This window comes from Scyliorhinus torazame, chromosome 5, assembly GCF_047496885.1.
Source record: "Scyliorhinus torazame isolate Kashiwa2021f chromosome 5, sScyTor2.1, whole genome shotgun sequence".
In the NCBI taxonomy this organism is placed as follows: Eukaryota; Metazoa; Chordata; class Chondrichthyes; order Carcharhiniformes; family Scyliorhinidae; genus Scyliorhinus; species Scyliorhinus torazame.
This window is the reverse complement of record NC_092711.1, coordinates 161,679,945-161,699,106: the sequence shown is the minus strand read 5'-3', so window position 1 is coordinate 161,699,106 and position 19,162 is coordinate 161,679,945. Positions and strand designations below refer to the sequence as shown.

Sequence of the window (19,162 nt, the reverse complement as noted above, 5' to 3'; positions counted from 1 at the left end):
GTGATTAACAGCAGAATCCAACCCCCGTCATCACTTGTGAATTCGTTGGTGCCTCAGCAGGTGAGATGACTGAGTGAATCGCTTCCCACACTCAGAGCAGGTGAACGGCCTCTCCCGAGTGTGAACTCGCTGGTGGGTCCGCAGGTTAGATGGATCATTGAATTCCTTCCCACATTCCGAGCAGATGAACGGCTTCTCCTCAGTGTGAACTCGCTGGTGTGTCTGCAAGTGAGATAACTGACTGAATCCCTTCTCACATAGAGAGCAGGTGTATGGCCTCTCTCCAGTATGAACTCTGTGGTGTATCTGTAAGTGAGATAACTGACTGAAGCCCTTTCCACACAGAGAGCAGGGGTATGGTTTATCTCCAGTGTGAACCCGCTGATGTGTCAGCAGGCCAGATAAAGCTACAAATTCCTTCCCACACTCAGTGCAGGAGAATGGCCTCTCTCCAGTGTGAACTCGCTGGTGTCTCACTAGGTGGGATGAATGAATGAATCCCTTCCCACACACAAAGCAAGTGAACGGCCTCTCCCCAGTGTGACTGCGTCGATGAATTCCAAGATGAGATGGGGATATGAATCCATTCCCACTGTCTCCACATTTCCAAGGTTTCTCCATGGTGCAAACGTTCTTGTGTCACTCAAATTCCAAGATGAGCTCAAGGCCAGACAAACACAGAACACGTGTGCTGTCTCTCCCTGCTGTGAATGGTGTGATGTTTTTCAGGCTGTGTAACTGGTTAAATTCTTTGCACAGTCAGTGCACAGGAACACTCTCACTCAAGTATCACAATGTCATTAAGAGAGAACCAACCTTTCCAGAGACCTGCCCTATTAAAGTCATCAATGTCTGACCAGAGTGAGAAAAGAAATGGAAAGGGGGAGACATTGATTTGCTCCCAGATGTTGCCCAGAAGAGGGAGCTTTAATCTGAAACTCATTGTCCAACCTCCGCAGTGTGAAGTCACAATCTAGCCCTGCCTGAATCAGCCAATTGGAATCATGTTGCTCCTTGATGACGTCTCTGGGTTCCAATGCGCAGGCCCAGCGCGGCTGAGCCCCACCCCCCGCCCCCGCCGCCCGCCAGCCAATGTTCCGCTCCCCTGACACCTCGCAAAACAAGGTTTCCAAGCAACCGGGTGACGGCTCCGGCCAGAGCGAGAAGCCGCTCGATGATTTCCCATTCCCATCGGCCGAGGACTGCGCATGTCCAAGGAAAGGGGAAGTTGCGGAGGCGAGCTCGCCCTTGACATTCCTACTGAGGTATTGACCAATGGCAAGAGTCAGAGCACCGGAAGGACTTTTGACCTCCAGCCAATCAGAACGAGATTGAGCTTCACACAGACTGAAATCGCCTCCTGTCTCCAACATTTGTGAGGAACACACTTTCTTTTCTCCCCCTTTCCATTTCTTTTCTCCCCCTTTCCATTTCTTTTCTCATTCTGACCTTCAATTGGTCACTTGCAGCAACTGAAGGGAAAGGAAGTGAATCCAGGGATGGTGCAGACTCTGGAAAGGTTGGTCCAGGTCTCTCTCTCTCTCTCTCTTAAAGACCTTTGCTCCCTCAGCTTGACACATTTATTTGTCCGGCTAAAAAGGATGGTCTCTTTCCTAATGTTCACAATTAAAGGGCTGACATTTAAGGGGGACAGTAAATTCATATCGGACAGAGATATGTCTAGTGTTATATGATACAGATTAGATAGATTATTGATGGTTCTGTAATTAAGGATATTTATTATTATTTTTAGTCTTGTAATATTCTACTGTAGCTACATTATATATTTCCAGGCGTCGATTCATTGTGGCACAGGCAGGGTCCATCCAGTAACCAGAGCCTATGCCGAATTTGGGTACAACAATCCAGTCAGTTCCATTCCCCACTATAGCCCCGTTCTCCTGCAAGATTAATTGCACGTCCAATTTCCGTTTGAAATTATTCTTATTCACCGCCACCACTGGCGTACAAAGTGATTTTTAGATTTTGCCCACTCAATGTCTAAATAAAGTTCTTCCTCACACCCGCACTATATCTCTAATTAGGATATACAGTCCTGTATCTCAAAATCTGTTGTGCAGCTCATGATGTACATAGAAATATATCTGTATTGGATTGGATTGGATTTGTTTATTGTCACGTGTACCGAGGTACAGTGAAAAGTATTTTTCTGCGAGCAGCTCAACAGATCATTAAATACATGGGAAGAAAAGAAAATACATAATAGGGCAACACAACATATAACGTAAAGCCTATATTAAGATTTTTGTGTGTCTGTCTCCAGGCTATGAATCACTCCTTTAGGAGGATTGGGAGGGTGTATATTAGATGTAACAGAATGAGAATGGAGGGAGAGTGTGTTGGATGGAGATTTACTTTTGGGGAATGAGAGGACTGAATGTTCCACAAAAACTAGAATTGCCTGTTCTAAATTTCTATCCTCTACTCACAGTGATGAATTTTGTAAACTCCTTTTGCAGGATATCAGAAGGAGAGAATTTTCAGACAGGAAATGGAGACCAAAATTTTTCATCAAGATCTGAAAGAGTCACGCAACTCATCAGGAATGTTTGTCTGATTCAGAAGTTTTTGAACATCAGTGTGACTGGGAAAGTACCGAGACACACACACCCGAGTGTGAGAATTCCAGCTTTAAGCAGTTACACAGCTTGAAAAAACCATTACCCTTTGGAGCAGGGAAAGACCATCCACAAGTTCTGTGTGTGGACACTTCAGTTAATTGTTGAACATGGAGAGCCACAAGAACACCTGCACCATGGGGAAACCATGGAAATGTGGGGAATGTGGGAAGAGATTCATATCACCATCAAAGCTGGAAATTCATCGACGCAGTCACACTGGGGAGAGGCCATTCACCTGTGCTGTGTGTGGGAAGGGATTCACAAATTCATCCCACCTTCTGACACACCGGCGAGTTCACACGAGTGACAGACCATTCAACTGCTCTGAGTGTGAGGCGAGATTCAGTCGGTCATCCCACCTGCTGAGACACCAGCGCACTCACACCGAGGATAGGCCGTTCAACTGCACTGAGTGTGGGAAGGGATTCAAACATTCATCCACCCTGCAGAAGCATCAGCGAGTTCATACTGGGGAGCGTCCGTTCATCTGCTCTGAGTGTGGGAAGGAATTCGCTCAGTTATCCAACCTGCTGACGCACCAGCGAGTTCACACTGGGGAGAGACAATTCAGCTGCTCTCATTGCACAAAGAGTTTTAGATGGTCATCCAACCTGCTGGAACACCAGCGAGTTCACACCGGAGAGAGGCCATTCACCTGCACTGAGTGTGGGAAGGGATTTATTCAGCTGACCAAACTGCAAATGCATCAACGAATTCACACTGGGGAGAGGCCATTCACCTGTTCTGAATGTGGGACGGGATTTAGAGATTCTTCCGCGTTGGTGAGACACCAGCGAATTCACAGTGGGGAGAGGCCGTTCTCCTGCTCAGTGTGTGACAAGAGATTCAGTCATTTATCCAGCCTCTTGAGACACCAGCGAGTTCATACTGGGGAGAGGCCGTTCTCCTGCTCTGAATGTGGGAAGGGATTCAGGGATTCATCCAACCTGCGGATACACCAGCGAATTCACACCGGGCAGAGATTGTTCACCTGTTTTAAGTGTGGTAAGGGATTTGCTCGGTCATCCCACCTGCTGAGACATCGGTGTTAAACTCAGGTGGAACCTCTGTGATAAGAACTAGAAAGCAAGTCTTCTTCAACTCCAATTTTATTGTGTTCTACAATCACTTCTCCTCCACCTGTATCCCCTTTACACATATTTGCAATCTCTCAAACAATGTGGTCGATTAAGCAACTAAATTTAAGCACTGGGGAACATTAACTCTTTCCTAACAGATTTGCAAATAATAATTTCTAAGTTTGATGTAAATTACCACAACAAATTATACAAATGTATCTATTTTCGTTTTGACAATAAATGCACCCTATTCCTTGTTCTTAAAACATTTTTTTTTAATATCCACCCTCACATTCTCTTCCTTAAGGGAAAAGACTCCCCTCTTTAACAATTTCTAATAACTTCTTCAAACTTGCCCCTTTTCATGTCAGACAGTCAGATAAATGGAACTGCTATCAACACCACTTGATCTTGTCAATCTCCCTGTTCTGGAGCATCTGTTTTAGGATCGCTATGTTAATCTGCAGTCTCTTTTCATTGAAGCTTTTTGCAGAGAGGACATTCTCCCAAAGGGACATATTGTCTATGTGACACTCTATATCTATTGTCTATGTGACACTCTATATGTATTGTTCCCATAATGTCCTGTTCCATTGAAAATGTTTGCCAGGATCTTGGATATAAAAAATGCCATATCTACTGCCTCCACAAAGACAAGTGTCTCTGCTGCCAATGTACTTTTTACCACTCTTCTTATCATTTTAGTTTCCCGTGTCAAAGGGCAACATTCATCTTTCTCCCCCTGGAGGAAAACTATAAATCCTCCTGCACTCAAAAAGCCATCACAGAGATTAGCATAAGATGTGTCCCTGTAAACAATCAGTTTCCATTGTCTAATCTTACTTAAAGATGGGAATTTCAAAACACAATTCTCCAATTTTAATTTTGCCAAAGTTTTGTTTGCTGCAATAGTTTCTTCAATTTTAGGATCGTTCATTTCAGTGCTTAGCCTCTAAAACACCAAAGCTGCCGTCCGGTCTTGTTTGTCCACAATTATTTTCTTTTCTTTACTGTGTAGAATTATCGACTGACCCTACTTAGTTGCCAAGTTGACAAAGTGTGAATGAAAATGTTCTTTTCTTTATCCCTCACCATAAGGTCCACGGCTACAACTTCATTAAAATCTTTCACTGAGGGCATACTCTCTATGGGTTGGGATGGCGTTCTTCTATATTTCTTACATATATCACATCTAGCGTTTATCTGTTCTTTATTCCGATACCTTCCCCTCCACCACTCCCGCTTTTGACACTCCCTTACCCTGTAGCCCCTGGGGCGGTGGGTACGGAAAGGTTGAAACCTGCCTCCGCACAAAGTCCCTCACCGTCAAGTAGCCAAACCAATTCCCAGCAGGCTGTTCAAACTCCTCCTCCAACTCTCCCAAACACGGAAAGCCACCATCTATAAACAAATCCTCAAAATCGCTCGATCCCCGCCCGCTGCCACCCCCAAAACCCCCATCCAGCCCCCCTGGAGCAAACCAGTGGTTACCACATATCGGTGCCCACACTGACACCCCCTCCAGCCCCATGTGCTGCCGCCATTGTCCCCACACCCTCAGGGCTTGTGGAGTACCTGGTCGGTGAGAACAGCAAAGGTGCCTTTAACAGTGCCCCTAAACGCGAGACCTTACACAAGGCTGCCTCCACCCGCTCCCACACGACCCCCTCCCCCACTACCCATTTCCTCCCGTCCTTCACTTTCCTGATCTCTCTCGCTGCCTCCTGCTTCCTCAGCTGGTGCGCCAGCATCCTGCTCGCTTTCTCCCCATATTCATGAACCGTCCCTCTCGCCCTTCTCAGCTGCCCCACCCGCCTTCCCTGTGGCTAACAATCCGATCTCCATCTGCAGCTTCTGCCGCTCCTTCAACAGCCCCACCTCCGGGGCCTCCGAATACCTCCTGTCCACCTGCAGGATCACCTCCACTAGCCTTTCCATCTCCAGCCGCACTGCCTTCCCCCTGTGCGCCAGTATCTAGATAAACTCCCCCTTCACTACTGCCTTCAATGCTTCCCGCAAAGTGGCCGCGAGACCTCCCCTGTGTCGTTTCGCTGCACAAACCCCCTAATGGCCTCCCTCACCCACTCACAAACCTCCTCATCTGTCAAAAGCCCCACATCTAGCCTCCATTGTGGGCACTGGTCCCCTCCCTTATTCACCCGCAAGCCAACCCAATGCAGCGCATGACCCAATGCAACAATCGCTGCAATGCAACAATCGCTGACTACTCCACATCGACTCGCCCCACCAACAGGACCAAAAAGTCAATTCTGGAGTACACCCTGTGTACATGTGAAAAGAACAAAAATTCCTTTGCCCTCGGCCTACCAAACCTCCACAGACCCCCCCCCCCCCCCCCCCCACCTCCCCATGTTCTCCAGAAACCCCCTCAGCTCCTTCGCTACCGCCGACACCCTCATCGACCCCGAACTCGACCGATCCAGCCTTGGGTCCAAATCCCCCCCATTATCAACTGATCCGAGTCCAGATCAGGGATCTTCCCCAACACCCACCTCATAAACTCCACATCGTCCTAGTTCGGAGCACAAATATTCACCAACACCAACAGCATCCCCTCCAATTTCCCACTCACCATCAGATACCTCCCCCCCAAAGTCAGCCTCTTCGAACGCCACCGTTTGTTCATCAAAATTGCCACAACCCTCGTCTTAGAATCTAATCCTGAATGGAATACCTGCCATACCCACCCTTTCCTCAGCCTAGTCTGATCCCCAAACTTCATATGTGTCTCCTGTAACAGAGCTATGTCCGCCATTAGACTCTTTAAATGTGCAAACAAACTGGCCCTCTTGACCGGCTCATTCATATCTCTCACGTTCCATGTAATCAGCCGGGTCGGGAGGGCAGGTACCTCTCACCTCAGGCCCACCTTCAGGCACCCACCGTCATTGACCCTTCCCCTACCACCTTCTAGAAACCCCTCCCCTACCACCTTCTAGAAACCCCTCCCCTGTCAGCACTACCTCCCCCTCTCCCCCATCACAAAATAACAACACCAAACCCCATCAACACACTAACCACCTGCTCACCCCCCACTGTGCTTCCGTGAGCTAGTCCACCCAGCAAGCCTGGTAGCCCCCACCCATGGCACCTAGCATCTTACACCCCACTGATTCCCCTCCCCTCCGCTCAAACATCCTCCCAGTGCAAACTTAACAACACCCACCCAACACAAAGAAAAGAACAAGAACAGATTCCGAGCAATGGTCCCAAACACAATACAAAAACAAACAGAAAGCGATCATCTCCTCAAACATTCAGTGTCCTCCTTCTCCTGCCAGTTCATTGTCACTGACAAATTCCATCGCCTCCTCCGGCATCCCAAAGTACAGCTCCCGACCCTTATAGGTCACCCACAGGCCCGCCGGGTACAGCATACCGAAATTCACCCCCTTCTTTTTTTAAAAATATATTTATTAAGATTTTTAACACAATTTTTCACCCGTATAAACAAAACCTCCCCCCCCCCCCCCCCCCCGTAACAGAAAGAAAGAAAGCGCACATAGCAAGACATGAACATGGTAAAACGATATGTTACAGAGCTTTGTACATTGGATTCCTCCCGTACATGTCAGTTTTCCAGATCCTTCATGTATTTTCTTGCTCAAAGACCCCCCAGACATCCCCCCCCCCCCCCCCCCCCCCCCCCCCGGGTTGCTGCTGCTGCTGACCGACCTTCATCTAACGCTCCGCGAAATAGTCTAGGAACGGTTGAAACCGCCTGTAGAACGCCTGCGCAGACCCTCACAAGGCAAACATTATCCTCTCCAACTTGATAAATCCTGCCATATCATTTATCCAGGCCTCCATGCTGGGGGGCTTCGCCTCCTTCCACATTAGCAAGATCCTTCGCTGGGCTACTAGGGACGCAAACGCCAGAATGCCGGCCTCTTTCGCCTCCTGCACTCCCGGTTCGTCCACTACTCCAAATATTGCTAGCCCCCAGCTTGGTTTGACCCGGACATTCGCCACCTTAGATACTGTTCCCGCCACTCCCCTCCAGAACCCCTCCAGTGCCGGGCATGACCAAAACATATGGACATGGTTTGCCGGTCTTCCTGAGCACCTCCCACATCTGTCCTCCACCCCAAAGAACCTACTCAGCCTCGCCCCCGTCATGTGCGCTCTATGAACCACCTTAAATTGTATTAGGCTAAGCCTGGCACACGAGGAGGAGGAATTAACCCTACTTAGGGCATCAGCCCATAGCCCCTCCTCAATCTCCTCCCCCAGCTCCTCCTCCCATTTACCCTTAAGCTCCTCTACCAAGGCCTCCCCCTCTTCTTTCCTCTCCTGGTATATCGCCGACACCTTGCCCTCTCCGACCCATACACCCGAGATCACCCTATCTTGAATCTCCTGTGCCGGGAGCAATGGGAATTCCCTCACCTGTCGCCTCACAAACGCCCTCACCTGCATGTATCTGAAAGCATTTCCCGGGGGTAGCCCAAACATCTCCTCCAGTGCCCCTAGGCTCGCAAACGTCCCATCAATGAACAGGTCCCCCATTCTTCTAATCCCTGCTCGATGCCAGCTCTGAAACCCCCCGTCCATCCTCCCTGGGACAAACCGATGGTTACCCCTGATCTGGGACCACACCGAGGCTCCCATTGCACCCCTGTGTCGGCTCCACTGCCCCCAGATCTTTAGCGTTGCCGCCACCACCGGACTCGTGCTGTACCTTGTCGGCGAGAGCGGCAGCGGTGCCGTCACCAGCGCCCCCAGGCTCGTTCCTTTGCAGGACGCCATCTCCAACCTCTTCCATGCCGCCCCCTCTCCCTCCATCACCCACTGACGGATCATTGCCACATTTGCTGCCCAGTAGTAGCCACCCAGATTCGGCAGCGCCAACCCTCCTCGGTCCCTACTGCGCTCCAGAAACCCTCTCCTTACCCTCGGGGTCTTATTCGCCCACACAAAACCAATCATACTCCTGCCTACCCTCTTAAAAAAGGCCTTGGTGATTACAATTGGAAGGCACTGGAACACAAAAAGAAACCTCAGGAGGACCACCATTTTGACCGACTGCACTCTACCCGCTAGCAAGAGCGGCAACATGTCCCATCGTTTGAAGTCCTCCTTCATCTGCTCCACCAGCCTCGTCAGATTCAGTTTATGTAGGGCCCCCCAACTCATAGCTATTTGGATCCCCAGGTACCGAAAGCTCCTTTCCGCCCTCCTCAGCGGTAGATCGTCTATCCCCCTTTCCTGGTCTCCTGACTGTACTACAAAAAGGTCACTCTTCCCCACATTAAGCTTATAGCCCGAAAAATCCCCAAACTCCCTTAGAGTCTGCATGACCTCCACCATCCCCTCCACTGAATCTGCCACATACAGCAACAGGTCGTCTGCATAAAGCGACACTCGATGCTCCTCTCCCCCTCGGACCACCCCCCTCCATTTCCTAGACTCCCTTAATGACATGGCCAAGGGTTCAATTGCTAATGCAAACAACAGGGGAGACAGGGGGCACCCCTGCCTCGTCCCACGATACAGCCGAAAATACTCCGACCTCCGCCGATTCGTAACCACACTCGCCACCGGGGCTCTGTAAAGGAGCTTAACCCAACTAATAAACCCTCCCCCGAACACAAACCTACGCAGCACTTCCCAGAGGTACTCCTACTCTACTCGGTCAAAGGCCTTCTCCGCGTCCATAGCTGCCACTATCTCCGCCTCTCCCTCCACCGATGGCATCATTATCACGTTTAGGAGCCTCCGCACATTGGTATTTAACTGCCTGCCCTTTACAAATCCTGTCTGGTCCTCGTGAATCACCCCGGGACACAGCCCTCGATCCTCGTAGCCAGCACTTTTGCCAGCAACTTAGCATCCACGTTGAGGAGCGAGATCGGCCTGTACGACCCACATTGCAGTGGGTCCTTGTCCCGCTTCAGGATCAAAGAGATGGTGGCCTCCGACATTGTCGGGGGCAGGGTCCCTCCCTCCCTTGCCTCATTTAAAGTCCTCACTAGCAACGGGGCCAACAGGTCTACGTACTTCCTACAGAACTCAACCGGGAACCCGTCCGGTCCCGGGGCCTTCCCTGCCTGCATACTCCCCAGACCTTTGCTCAGCTCCTCCAACCCAATTGATGCCCCCAAACCAGCCGCCACCTGCTCCTCCACCCTCGGGAACCTCAGTTGGTCCAAGAATCGTCTCATCCCCTCTTCCCCCGCTGGGGGCTGGGATCTGTACAGCTCCTCATAGAAGGCCTTGAATGCCTTATTTACTTTTGTCGCACTCCGCACCGTAGCTCCCCTTCCATCCTTGACTCCACCTATTTCCCTCGCTGCCATCCTCTTACGGAGCTGGTGTGCCAGCATCCGACTCGCCTTCTCCCCATACTCGTACGTTGCCCCCTGCGCTTTCCTCCACTGTGCCTCTGCCTTCCCTGTGGTCAACAGGTCAAACTCCATCTGGAGGCGTCGCCTTTCCCTAAGTAATTCCTCTTCAGGGGCATCTGCGTATCTCCTGTCCACTCTTGAAATCTCCCCCACTAACCTCTCCCTTTCCATGCCCTCTATCTTCTCCCTATGAGCCCTGATGGAGATTAGCTCTCCCCTGATCACCGCCTTCAGCGCCTCCCATACCACCCCCACCCGCACCTCCCCATTGTCGCTGGCCTCCAAGTACCTTTCAATACACCCCCTCACCCTCCCACACACCGCCTCATCTGCCAGCAGTCCCACATCCAACCGCCACAACGGGCATTGGTCCCTCTCCTCTCCCAACTCCAGTTCCACCCAGTGCGGGGCGTGATCTGAAATGGCTATGGCCGAATACTCCGTTCCCTCCACTTTCGGGATCAGCGCCCTGCCCAGAACAAAAAAATCTATCCGGGAGTAGGCTTTGTGCACGTGGGAGAAAAAAGAAAATTCCCTGGCCTGCGGCCTGGCAAACCTCCACGGGGCCACTCCCCCCATCTGATCCATAAACCCCCTAAGCACCTTGGCCGCAGCCGGCCTCTTTACGGTCCTAGATCTGGAGCGAGCCAGTGCTGGGTCCAACACTGTATTGAAGTCCCCTCCCATTATCAAGCTTCCTACCTCCGGGTCCGGAATGCGCCCCAACATGCGCTTCATGAATCCGGCATCGTCCCAGTTCGGGGTGTATACATTTACCAATACCACACACCTCCCCTGCAACTTACCGCTCACCATCACGTATCGACCTCCATTGTCCACTATGATATTCTTGGCCTCAAACGACACCCGCTTCCCCACCAATATTGCCACCCCTCTGTTCTTCGCATCCAGCCCCAAATGGAATACCTGTCCTACCCATCCCTTTCTTAACCTGACCTGATCCGCCACCTTCAAATGTGTCTCCTGGAGCATGACCACGTCTGCCTTCAGTCCCTTTAAGTGCACGAACACTCGGGCCCACTTTACCGGCCCATTCAGGCCCCTTGGATTCCACGTTATCAGCCGGAGGGGGCCACCCCCCCCCCCCCCCCTCGCCAGCTAGCCATCTCCTTTTCTAGGCCAGTCCCATGCCCGCGCCGCCATCACCCTCCAGTCCCCCAGATGGGCGACCCCCGCCCACCTCTTCTGTGTCCCATTCCCCTTCGGCCAGTGCAGCAGCAACCCTATTTCCCCCCCCCTCCCCGCTAGACCCGTGTCTAGCTCTTTTGCTCCCCCCATAGCACTCCCGTAAGTCAGCTGACGCCTGCTGACCCCGGCTTCCCCCGCCGTCACATTGACCCCCCCGTGTGGGAATCTCCCAATCAGTGTTCGCTCCTCCGTTCCCCCCGCCCCCCCCCCCCCCCGTCTTTCCCTGGCGCGGGAAAAAGCCCGTGCTTTCCTAAGCCTGCCCCGCCCCCTCTGCCACAGCTCCTGTCGCGGCCTTGTCTCATTTCCCCCATCCCCGAGCCTCCTCTCCCTCCAGCACCAGCGCCCGCCGTCTCGTACGGTCTACTCACCCGGTCCCTTTCCCCATCCCCATCCATCCCCCAGCCCGTGGAACATTTCCTGCGCGTGATTAACACCCCATGTGCAACAAACATCAAACACCCCCCACCCTCACAAACCCTCAGTTTGAGTCCAACTTTTCAGTTTGAATAAAGGTCCAAGCCTCCTCAGGCGTTTCAAATAGTGATGTTGATCCTTGAATGTGACCCACAATCGCGCTGGCTGCAGCATTCCGAATCTCACTCCTTTCCGGTGCAGCACCGCCTTGGCCCGGTTGAAACCCGCTCTCCTCTTTGCTACCTCCGTGCTCCAGTCCGGGTATATTCGGATCTCCGCATTCTCCCAGCTGCTGCTCCGCTCTTTCTTGGCCCATTTCAAGACCCTCACTCTGTCCGTGAAATGGTGAAACCTCACCGCAATAGCCCTTGGCGGCTCACTAGCCTTGGGCCTCCTCTCCAACACCCGGTGTGCCCCATCCAGCTCCAAAGGCCTCGAAGGGGCCTCCGCGCCCATCATCGACTCGAGCATCGAGCTCGCATATGCCCTGGCATCGGCCCCCTCCACTCCCTCAGCAGACCCAGGATCCGAAGATTCTTTCTCCTCGACCTGTTCTCCAGGTCTTCGTATCTTCCCGCCCACCTCTTGTGCAGCGCCTCGTGCGCCTCCACCCTCACCGCCAGGCCCAAGATCTCATCCTCGTTCCCGTTAACTTTTTTCTGCACCTCCTGGATCTTTACCTCGTGGGCCTTCTGGGTCATCCCCAATCCTTCAATCGCCGACTGCATAGGCGCCAGCATCTCTTTCCGCAGCTCCTCAAAACAGCGCTTAATGAACTCTTGCAGCTCCGGCCCACATTCCACTTTATCTCCGGCCGCCGCCATCTTGTTTTTCTTCCCTTGCTTCTCCCGTTGCTCCAACGCCGCTTTTTTGGCCGTTTCACTTCTTGTCTGATCCATAAACAGTGAAGGAGGACCTCACTCTCCCCTTCCCACACGGAACGTCTTCAAAAAATTCCCGTTGGGGCTCTTCTAGAGAGCCCGAAAGTCCGTGATCGTGGGAGCTGCCAAATCGTGCGGCTTAGCTCCGCATCCGGAAGTTATTTCACCCCCTTCTTAAAGAGGGCCGCCTTCACTTTGTTGAAGCCCGCTCTCCTCTTGGCCAGCTCTGCACCCAGGTCCTGGTACACGCGGATTTCACTGCCCTCCCAGGTACATCACCTCGCCTGCCTGACCTCAGGATCCGCTCCTTATCAGGAACTGGTGCAGCCGCACCACCACCGCCCTCAGCGTCTCGCTCCCCTGCGGCTTCCTCATCAGCGCCCTGTGTGCCCGATCCACTTCCAAGTGGCGTTCAAATGTCCCCTCACCCAGCAACTTCTCAAACAAGCGAGCCACACACGTGCCAGCGTCCGCTCCCTCGCTGCCCTCCAGGAGTCCCATGATCCGCAGGTTTTGCCTGCGAGACCGATTCACCAGGTCCTCCACTTTCTCCTGCAGCCACCTCTGATTATCCCGCATCAACCCCATCTCCGCTGCCATTGAAGTGAGCTGCTTCTTGTGCTACCCCACCATCTCCTCCACCTTCCAGATCGCCTGACTCTGGGCCTCCAGCCTTGTCTTCAGACGTTCGATCCCGCTTTTAATCAGGTCCACCACCCTAGCCAGGTCCTTCAGATTCTCCTTCCTCTGCTGGGTGAACTTCTTGTTCAGAAAGCCCACCAGCTGCTCCGTCGACCATTGAGAGGGCAGGATCAGTCCCTGACCGTCCGCCACCTTCTCCTGTGTCGCAGGCACCACCCCAACTATCTCCAACTGTTCCTTTCTTTTTAGACAACTTCTGGTCCACAAATATATCCACCGGTGGTACCCTCTGTCCTTGTAGGCCTCGTCAAAAAGAAAAAGGAGGAATTTGTCAAGGCTAAAAGGCTGGGAACAGACAAAGCCTGTGTGGAACATAAGGAAAGTAGGAAGGAGCTTAAGCAAGGAGTCAGGAGGGCTAGAAGGGGTCACGAAAAGTCATTGGCAAATAGGGTTAAGGAAAATCCCAAGGCTTTTTATGCGTACATAAAAAGCAAGAGGGTAGCCAGGGAAAGGGTTGGCCCACTGAAGGATAGGCAAGGGAATCTATGTGTGGAGCCAGAGGAAATGGGCGAGGTACTAAATGAATACTTTGCATCAGTATTCACCAAAGAGAAGGAATTGGTAGATGTTGAGTCTGGAGAAGGGTGTGTAGATAGCCTGGATCACATTGAGATCCAAAAAGACGAGGTGTTGGGCGTCATAAAAAATATTAAGGTAGATACGTCCCCAGGGCCTGATGGGATCTACCCCAGAATACTGAAGGAGGCTGGAGAGTAAATTGCTGAGGCCTTGACAGAAATCTTTGGGTCCTCACTGTCTTCAGGTGATGTCCCGGAGGACTGGAGAATAGCCAATGTTGTTCCTCTGTTTAAGAAGGGTAGCAAGGATAATCCAGGGAACTACAGGCCGGTGAGCCTTACTTCAGTGGTAGGGAAATTACTGGAGAGAATTCTTCGAGACAGGATCTACTCCCATTTGGAAGCAAATGGACGTATTAGTGAGAGGCAGCATGGTTTTGTGAAGGGGAGGTCGTGTCTCACTAACTTGATAAGAGTTTTCGAGGAGGTCACAAAGGTGATTGATGCAGGTAGGGCAGTGGATGTTGTCTATATGGACTTCAATAAGGCCTTTGACAAGGTCCCTCATGGTAGATTAGTACAAAAGGTGAAGTCACACGAGATCAGGGGTGAGCTGGCAAGGTGGATACAGAACTGGCTAGGTCATAGAAGGCAGAGAGTAGCAATGGAAGGATGCTTTTCTAATTGGAGGGCTGTGACCAGTGGTGTTCCGCAGGGGTCAGTGCTGGGACCTTTGCTGTTTGTAGTATATATAAATGATTTGGAGGAAAATGTAACTGGTCTGATTAGTAAGTTTGCAGACGACACAAAGGTTAGTGGAATTGCAGATAGCGATGAGGACTGTCAGAGGATACAGCAGGATTTAGATTGTTTGGCGACTTGGGTGGAGAGATGGCAGATGGAGTTTAATCCGGACAAATGTGAGGTAATGCATTTTGGAAGGTCTAATGCAGGTAGGGAATATACAGTGAATGGTAGAACTCTCAAGAGTATTGAAAGTCAGAGAGATCTAGGTGTACAGGTCCACAGGTGACTGAAAGGGGCAACACAGGTGGAGAAGGTAGTCAAGAAGGCATACGGCATGCTTGCCTTCATTGGCCGGGGCATTGAGTATAAGAATTGGCAAGTCATGTTGCAGCTGTATAGAACCTTAGTTAGGCCACACTTGGAGTGTAGTGTTCAATTCTGGTTGGCACACTACCAGAAGGATGTGGAGGCTTTAGAGAGGGTGCAGAAGAGATTTACCAGAATGTTGCCTGGTATGGAGGGCATTAGCTATGAGGAGCGGTTGAATAAACTCAGTTTGTTCTCACTGGAACGACGGAGGTTGAGGGGCGACCTGACAGAGGTCTACAAAATTCTGAGGGGCATAGACAGAGTTGATAGTCAGAGGCTATTCCCCAGGGTAGAGGGGTCAATTACTAGGGGGCATAGGTTAAAGGTGAGAGGGGCAAGGTTTAGAGCAGATGTACGAGGCAAGTTTTTTTACACAGAGGGTAGTGGGTGCCTGGAACTCGCTACCGGAGGAGGTGGTGGAAGCAGGGACGATAGTGACATTTAAGGGGCATCTTGACAAATACACGAACAGGATGGGAATAGAGGGATACGGACCCAGGAAGTGTAGAAGATTGTAGTTTAGTGGGGCAGCATGGTCGGCACAGGCTAGGAGGGCCGAAGGGCCTGTTCCTGTGCTGTACATTTCTTTGTTCTTTGTTCCACTCCTCCTGCAACTTTATAAATCAACAAATCCACCCATTAACAAGGGAAAAAGTCAGAATATTCCACCACGGGCGGGAGCCACCAAATGTGCGACCACTCACACCGTGGCCGCCACCGGATATCCCCCTTTCTAATTTTGTATTGTCTATAGTGTCAGCCGTGGCTCAGTGGGCAGCTCTCTCACCTCGGAGTCAGAAGGTTGTGGATTCAAATCCTACTCCATGGACCTGAGGACAGAAATCACATCCAACATTCCTCGTCCCAGCACTGAGGGGGTGCTGCACTGTCAGAACAGCTACTTTCAAATAAGATGTTAAACTGAGGTCCTGTCTGCCCCTCCCAGGTGGGTGTAAAAGTTCCACAGCCACTATTTTGAAGAAGAGCAGGGGAGTTATCCCCGGTGTCCTCGTCAATATTTACCCCTCAATCAACATCACTAAAACCAGATCATCTGCTCATTATCACATTGCTGTGTGTGGGATCTTGCTGTGTGTAAATTGGCTGCTGTGTTTCCTACATTACAACAGTGACTACACTTCAAAAGTACTTCATTGGCTGTAAAGCACTTTGGGACGTCCTGTGGTTGTGAAAGGTGCTGTAGAAATGCAGGTTTTTAAATTGAAGATTTATGTTAAAAGATCTTGTTATCTGGAACTTAATTGATTTCAGCCACACCCAACTTACCATTTAATAAATTCACTTTGGTCCAGACAAGACTTTAACCAATTAAGGCAAAGGCAGAATTCTCTGGATAGTAAATTTCAAAAGAGGTTTATGAGATGAAAAGTTTACTGAACAACTTTAAGACACTGGGCTGGATTTTCCGATCCTGCGGCCAAGTCCACACCGCTGATCCTCCGCCCGGTGGGGGGCTTGTAGTCACGCAGCGTAAAGCCCGGCTTTACCTGATGAACGGTCGCAGAATTGCTGGGTCATTGGCTCCGCATGTGCATGCCGGCTGCCGCGCCGCGCAACATGGCGCCCGCCACGAGCGGACCCGGCCTGCCAAACACTGCCCCCTGTAACCAGCCTCGCCACCCCCACCAGTCCCCCGCTGAAGCCCCCCATGGCAGCAGAACAGTTCCCTCTCCCCCCGTGACTGTGGCGACGCTGGACTCAGTCCGCCGCTGCCACGCGAGGTGAGCACAGGCGAGTGACGCAGTCGGGGACTCGACCCATCGGGGGCGGAGTATCTGGGGAGGGTCTCAGGTGACCTCTTCGAGTTCGCTGTTTTTGAGTGGCCGGGAATCGCAAAAATGCCGCCACTTCTGCCGTAAAAGTGGATTCTCCAGCCAATCGCGGTGATCGGAGAATCCAGCCCATTGACTTTTACAACTTCATGTGGGTGATCAGTCTGTAGAAGGGTAACCCTCTCTGGCTCCTTCTTTGAGAGTAATTCTTGTGGAATTCAGCCTCGGGAGTCTGGCTCCTTCTTTGACAGTAATTTCCTTGGAACTCGGCCGCGGGAATCTTCAGTACTTGGCCAGCAAGGAAGACCTTCGGAACCTCTACTTTTATCCCCAAAGTGACCATTACCTCACGTCAGAGTTGGGCCTGTTGTAACATGACAATTGGTCAATTTGGTCACTGGATTAATTTAATTGGATCTCCAATTCCTGACACCACCTTCTCTATCTCAGACAGGAATACAATAGAACTGTTTCATACTATCCCTTTATCTGATTCTATACAATCCCTTATTCATAGTTTCAAATGTTGAGGCTAATCAGAGGTTGAAGGTCTCTCTTGCCAGTACATTTATCCTCATTGCACATTCTTTACATACACAGCAATTAAGTATTTACATTTTTACAGCAAATAAAACTCAAGCCATGATCTAATGGCCATATTGAGCCAGGCGAGCCGGTTAGACCGCTGGAGAGTCCGGAATTGGTAACCACGCCAAGCGCTAATCGCTTTCCGATCTAACCGGCCCACTCCCGTTGGCGAGGTCAAGCTCCAATGAAGGCCAATCTCCATCCCATTAACGGAAGGACCCTCTAATAGCCCCCGGTGATCTAACTAGCTCCCCAGCAAGCGGTCATGCGGGCGCCGAGTGTTACTGGTCTACACAGACATGGACCAGGCATCACAGCACCTGAGGGGTCTCCCGGCCATTGGAAGCCCTTGAATGGTCAGGGCGGACCCCTGGCCTTCCCCGGGAACATGGGTACCTTGGCACTGCCGGATGGCACCTTGGCACTGAAAACTTGGGTATATCACACTCTGCCCATTCATGAAGATCACTCATAAAGACTGAGGCTTGATTTTCTCTCCATTTCAAATACAGTGTGAAAATCCAAACACAGTATATCATGAAATAATTAGATTTAAAACCGAACGAGCTGTTGGGATTCACTGCCTGACAAAGGTGCAGGAAGTAAATTCAACTGTAACTTTCAAAAGGGAACTGGACAGATTCTGTGGGAAAAGAAACTTGCCGGGCGATGGGACTAATTAGATACCTCACTCAAAGAGCTAGCATGGGAACAATGGGCGGGATGGCCTCTTTCTGTGCTCTCTGACTCGTTTGCATTTGAAGAAAGTGGGAAATACCTGGAAGCCACTTCCTACGAGGGGGGTAGGAGCAGAGATGATGGAATGTTGGTTTGATCTACAGAGATCTACACGTTGTGAATCTTTGGAATTCTCTCCCCCAGAGAGCTGTGGGAGCTCAGCCATTGAGCGTGTTTAAAGCGGAGACTGACTAACAGAGACCCAATAACACAAAGGGATATGGGGACAGTGTGGGGGAAAAGACATTGAAGTGGATGATCAGCCATGATCGTATTGAATGGTGGAGCAGGCTCGACGGGCTGAATGGCCAACTCCTGCTCCTATGTTTCAATAACACAAAGATAGGCAGGAAAGTAAGTTGTGAAGAGGACATAAGGAGGTTAAAAATCTGAACATCAGGCGCCTGCTGAACGTGATCATGACCCCATCCGTGGAGAGAAAACCTGAGGTGATCTTCTCCCTGGACAGAGAAAAGACCTTTGATAGAGTTGAGTGGAATTACCTCATAGAGGTACTGGAGCGGTTCGGGCTTGAATCAGGATTCACTGCCTGGATGAAACCCCCGTTTAACCCCCCCCCCACCAGCTCTAAATACTTCCAGCCGCACAGAGGCACAAGGCAGGGATGACTGTTATCCCCGCTACTGTTCGTCCTGGCGATCAAATCACTCGAGATCGCGCTTAGGGTGGCAAAGAACTGGAAAGGGATCCGGAGAGGAGACACAGAGCTTTGCTCTATGCAGGTGGCCTCCTCTACATCTCGGACCTGCAAACCGCATGGAATGAATTATGGGGCTTTTGAAAGAGTTTGGAACCTATTTGGGTGACAAACTTAACCTGAGCAAAAGCGGGATCTTCCCGGTGAACCCATAAGGGAGAGGAGCAGAGCTGGAAGGTTTACCTTTTAAACAGGCCCGGCACAAATTCCACTACCTGGGGATCCAAATCGCTCATCACAAGACAGGGATCCACAAGTGGAGCCTGACCAGCCTGGTGGGGGAAGTATAACAGGACCTGCAGAGATGGGACACACTCCCACTCACCTTGGCGGGGAGGGTGCAGACGATCAAAATGAATGTACTGCCCAGGTTCCTCTTCCTTTTTTTTTAGAAAA

General features: G+C 51.1%; 1 protein-coding gene across 3 annotated transcripts; it reads left to right on the top strand.

Annotated features, from left to right (window-relative positions):
• Nucleotides 1-1,114: 1,114 nt before the first annotated feature.
• LOC140422247 (uncharacterized) lies at nucleotides 1,115-3,987 on the top strand. 3 transcript variants are annotated; one of them, XM_072507272.1, is made up of 2 exons: nucleotides 1,115-1,375; nucleotides 2,481-3,987. In XM_072507272.1, the coding sequence occupies exon 2, from the start codon at nucleotides 2,750-2,752 to the stop codon at nucleotides 3,692-3,694; it is 945 nt and encodes a 314-aa protein (XP_072363373.1). In that variant the 5' UTR covers nucleotides 1,115-1,375; nucleotides 2,481-2,749; the 3' UTR covers nucleotides 3,695-3,987. The 3 variants fall into 3 exon arrangements, with proteins under 3 accessions (XP_072363373.1, XP_072363375.1, XP_072363374.1); XM_072507274.1 differs by having other exon boundaries at nucleotides 1,119-1,265; XM_072507273.1 differs by lacking the exon at nucleotides 1,115-1,375 and adding an exon at nucleotides 1,382-1,519.
• The last annotated feature ends 15,175 nt before the right edge of the window (nucleotides 3,988-19,162 follow it).

Bases quoted from the DNA above. Each gene is read 5' to 3' on its own strand.
- LOC140422247 (XM_072507272.1), top strand. From the start codon at position 2,750: ATGGAGAGCCACAAGAACACCTGCACCATGGGGAAACCATGGAAATGT.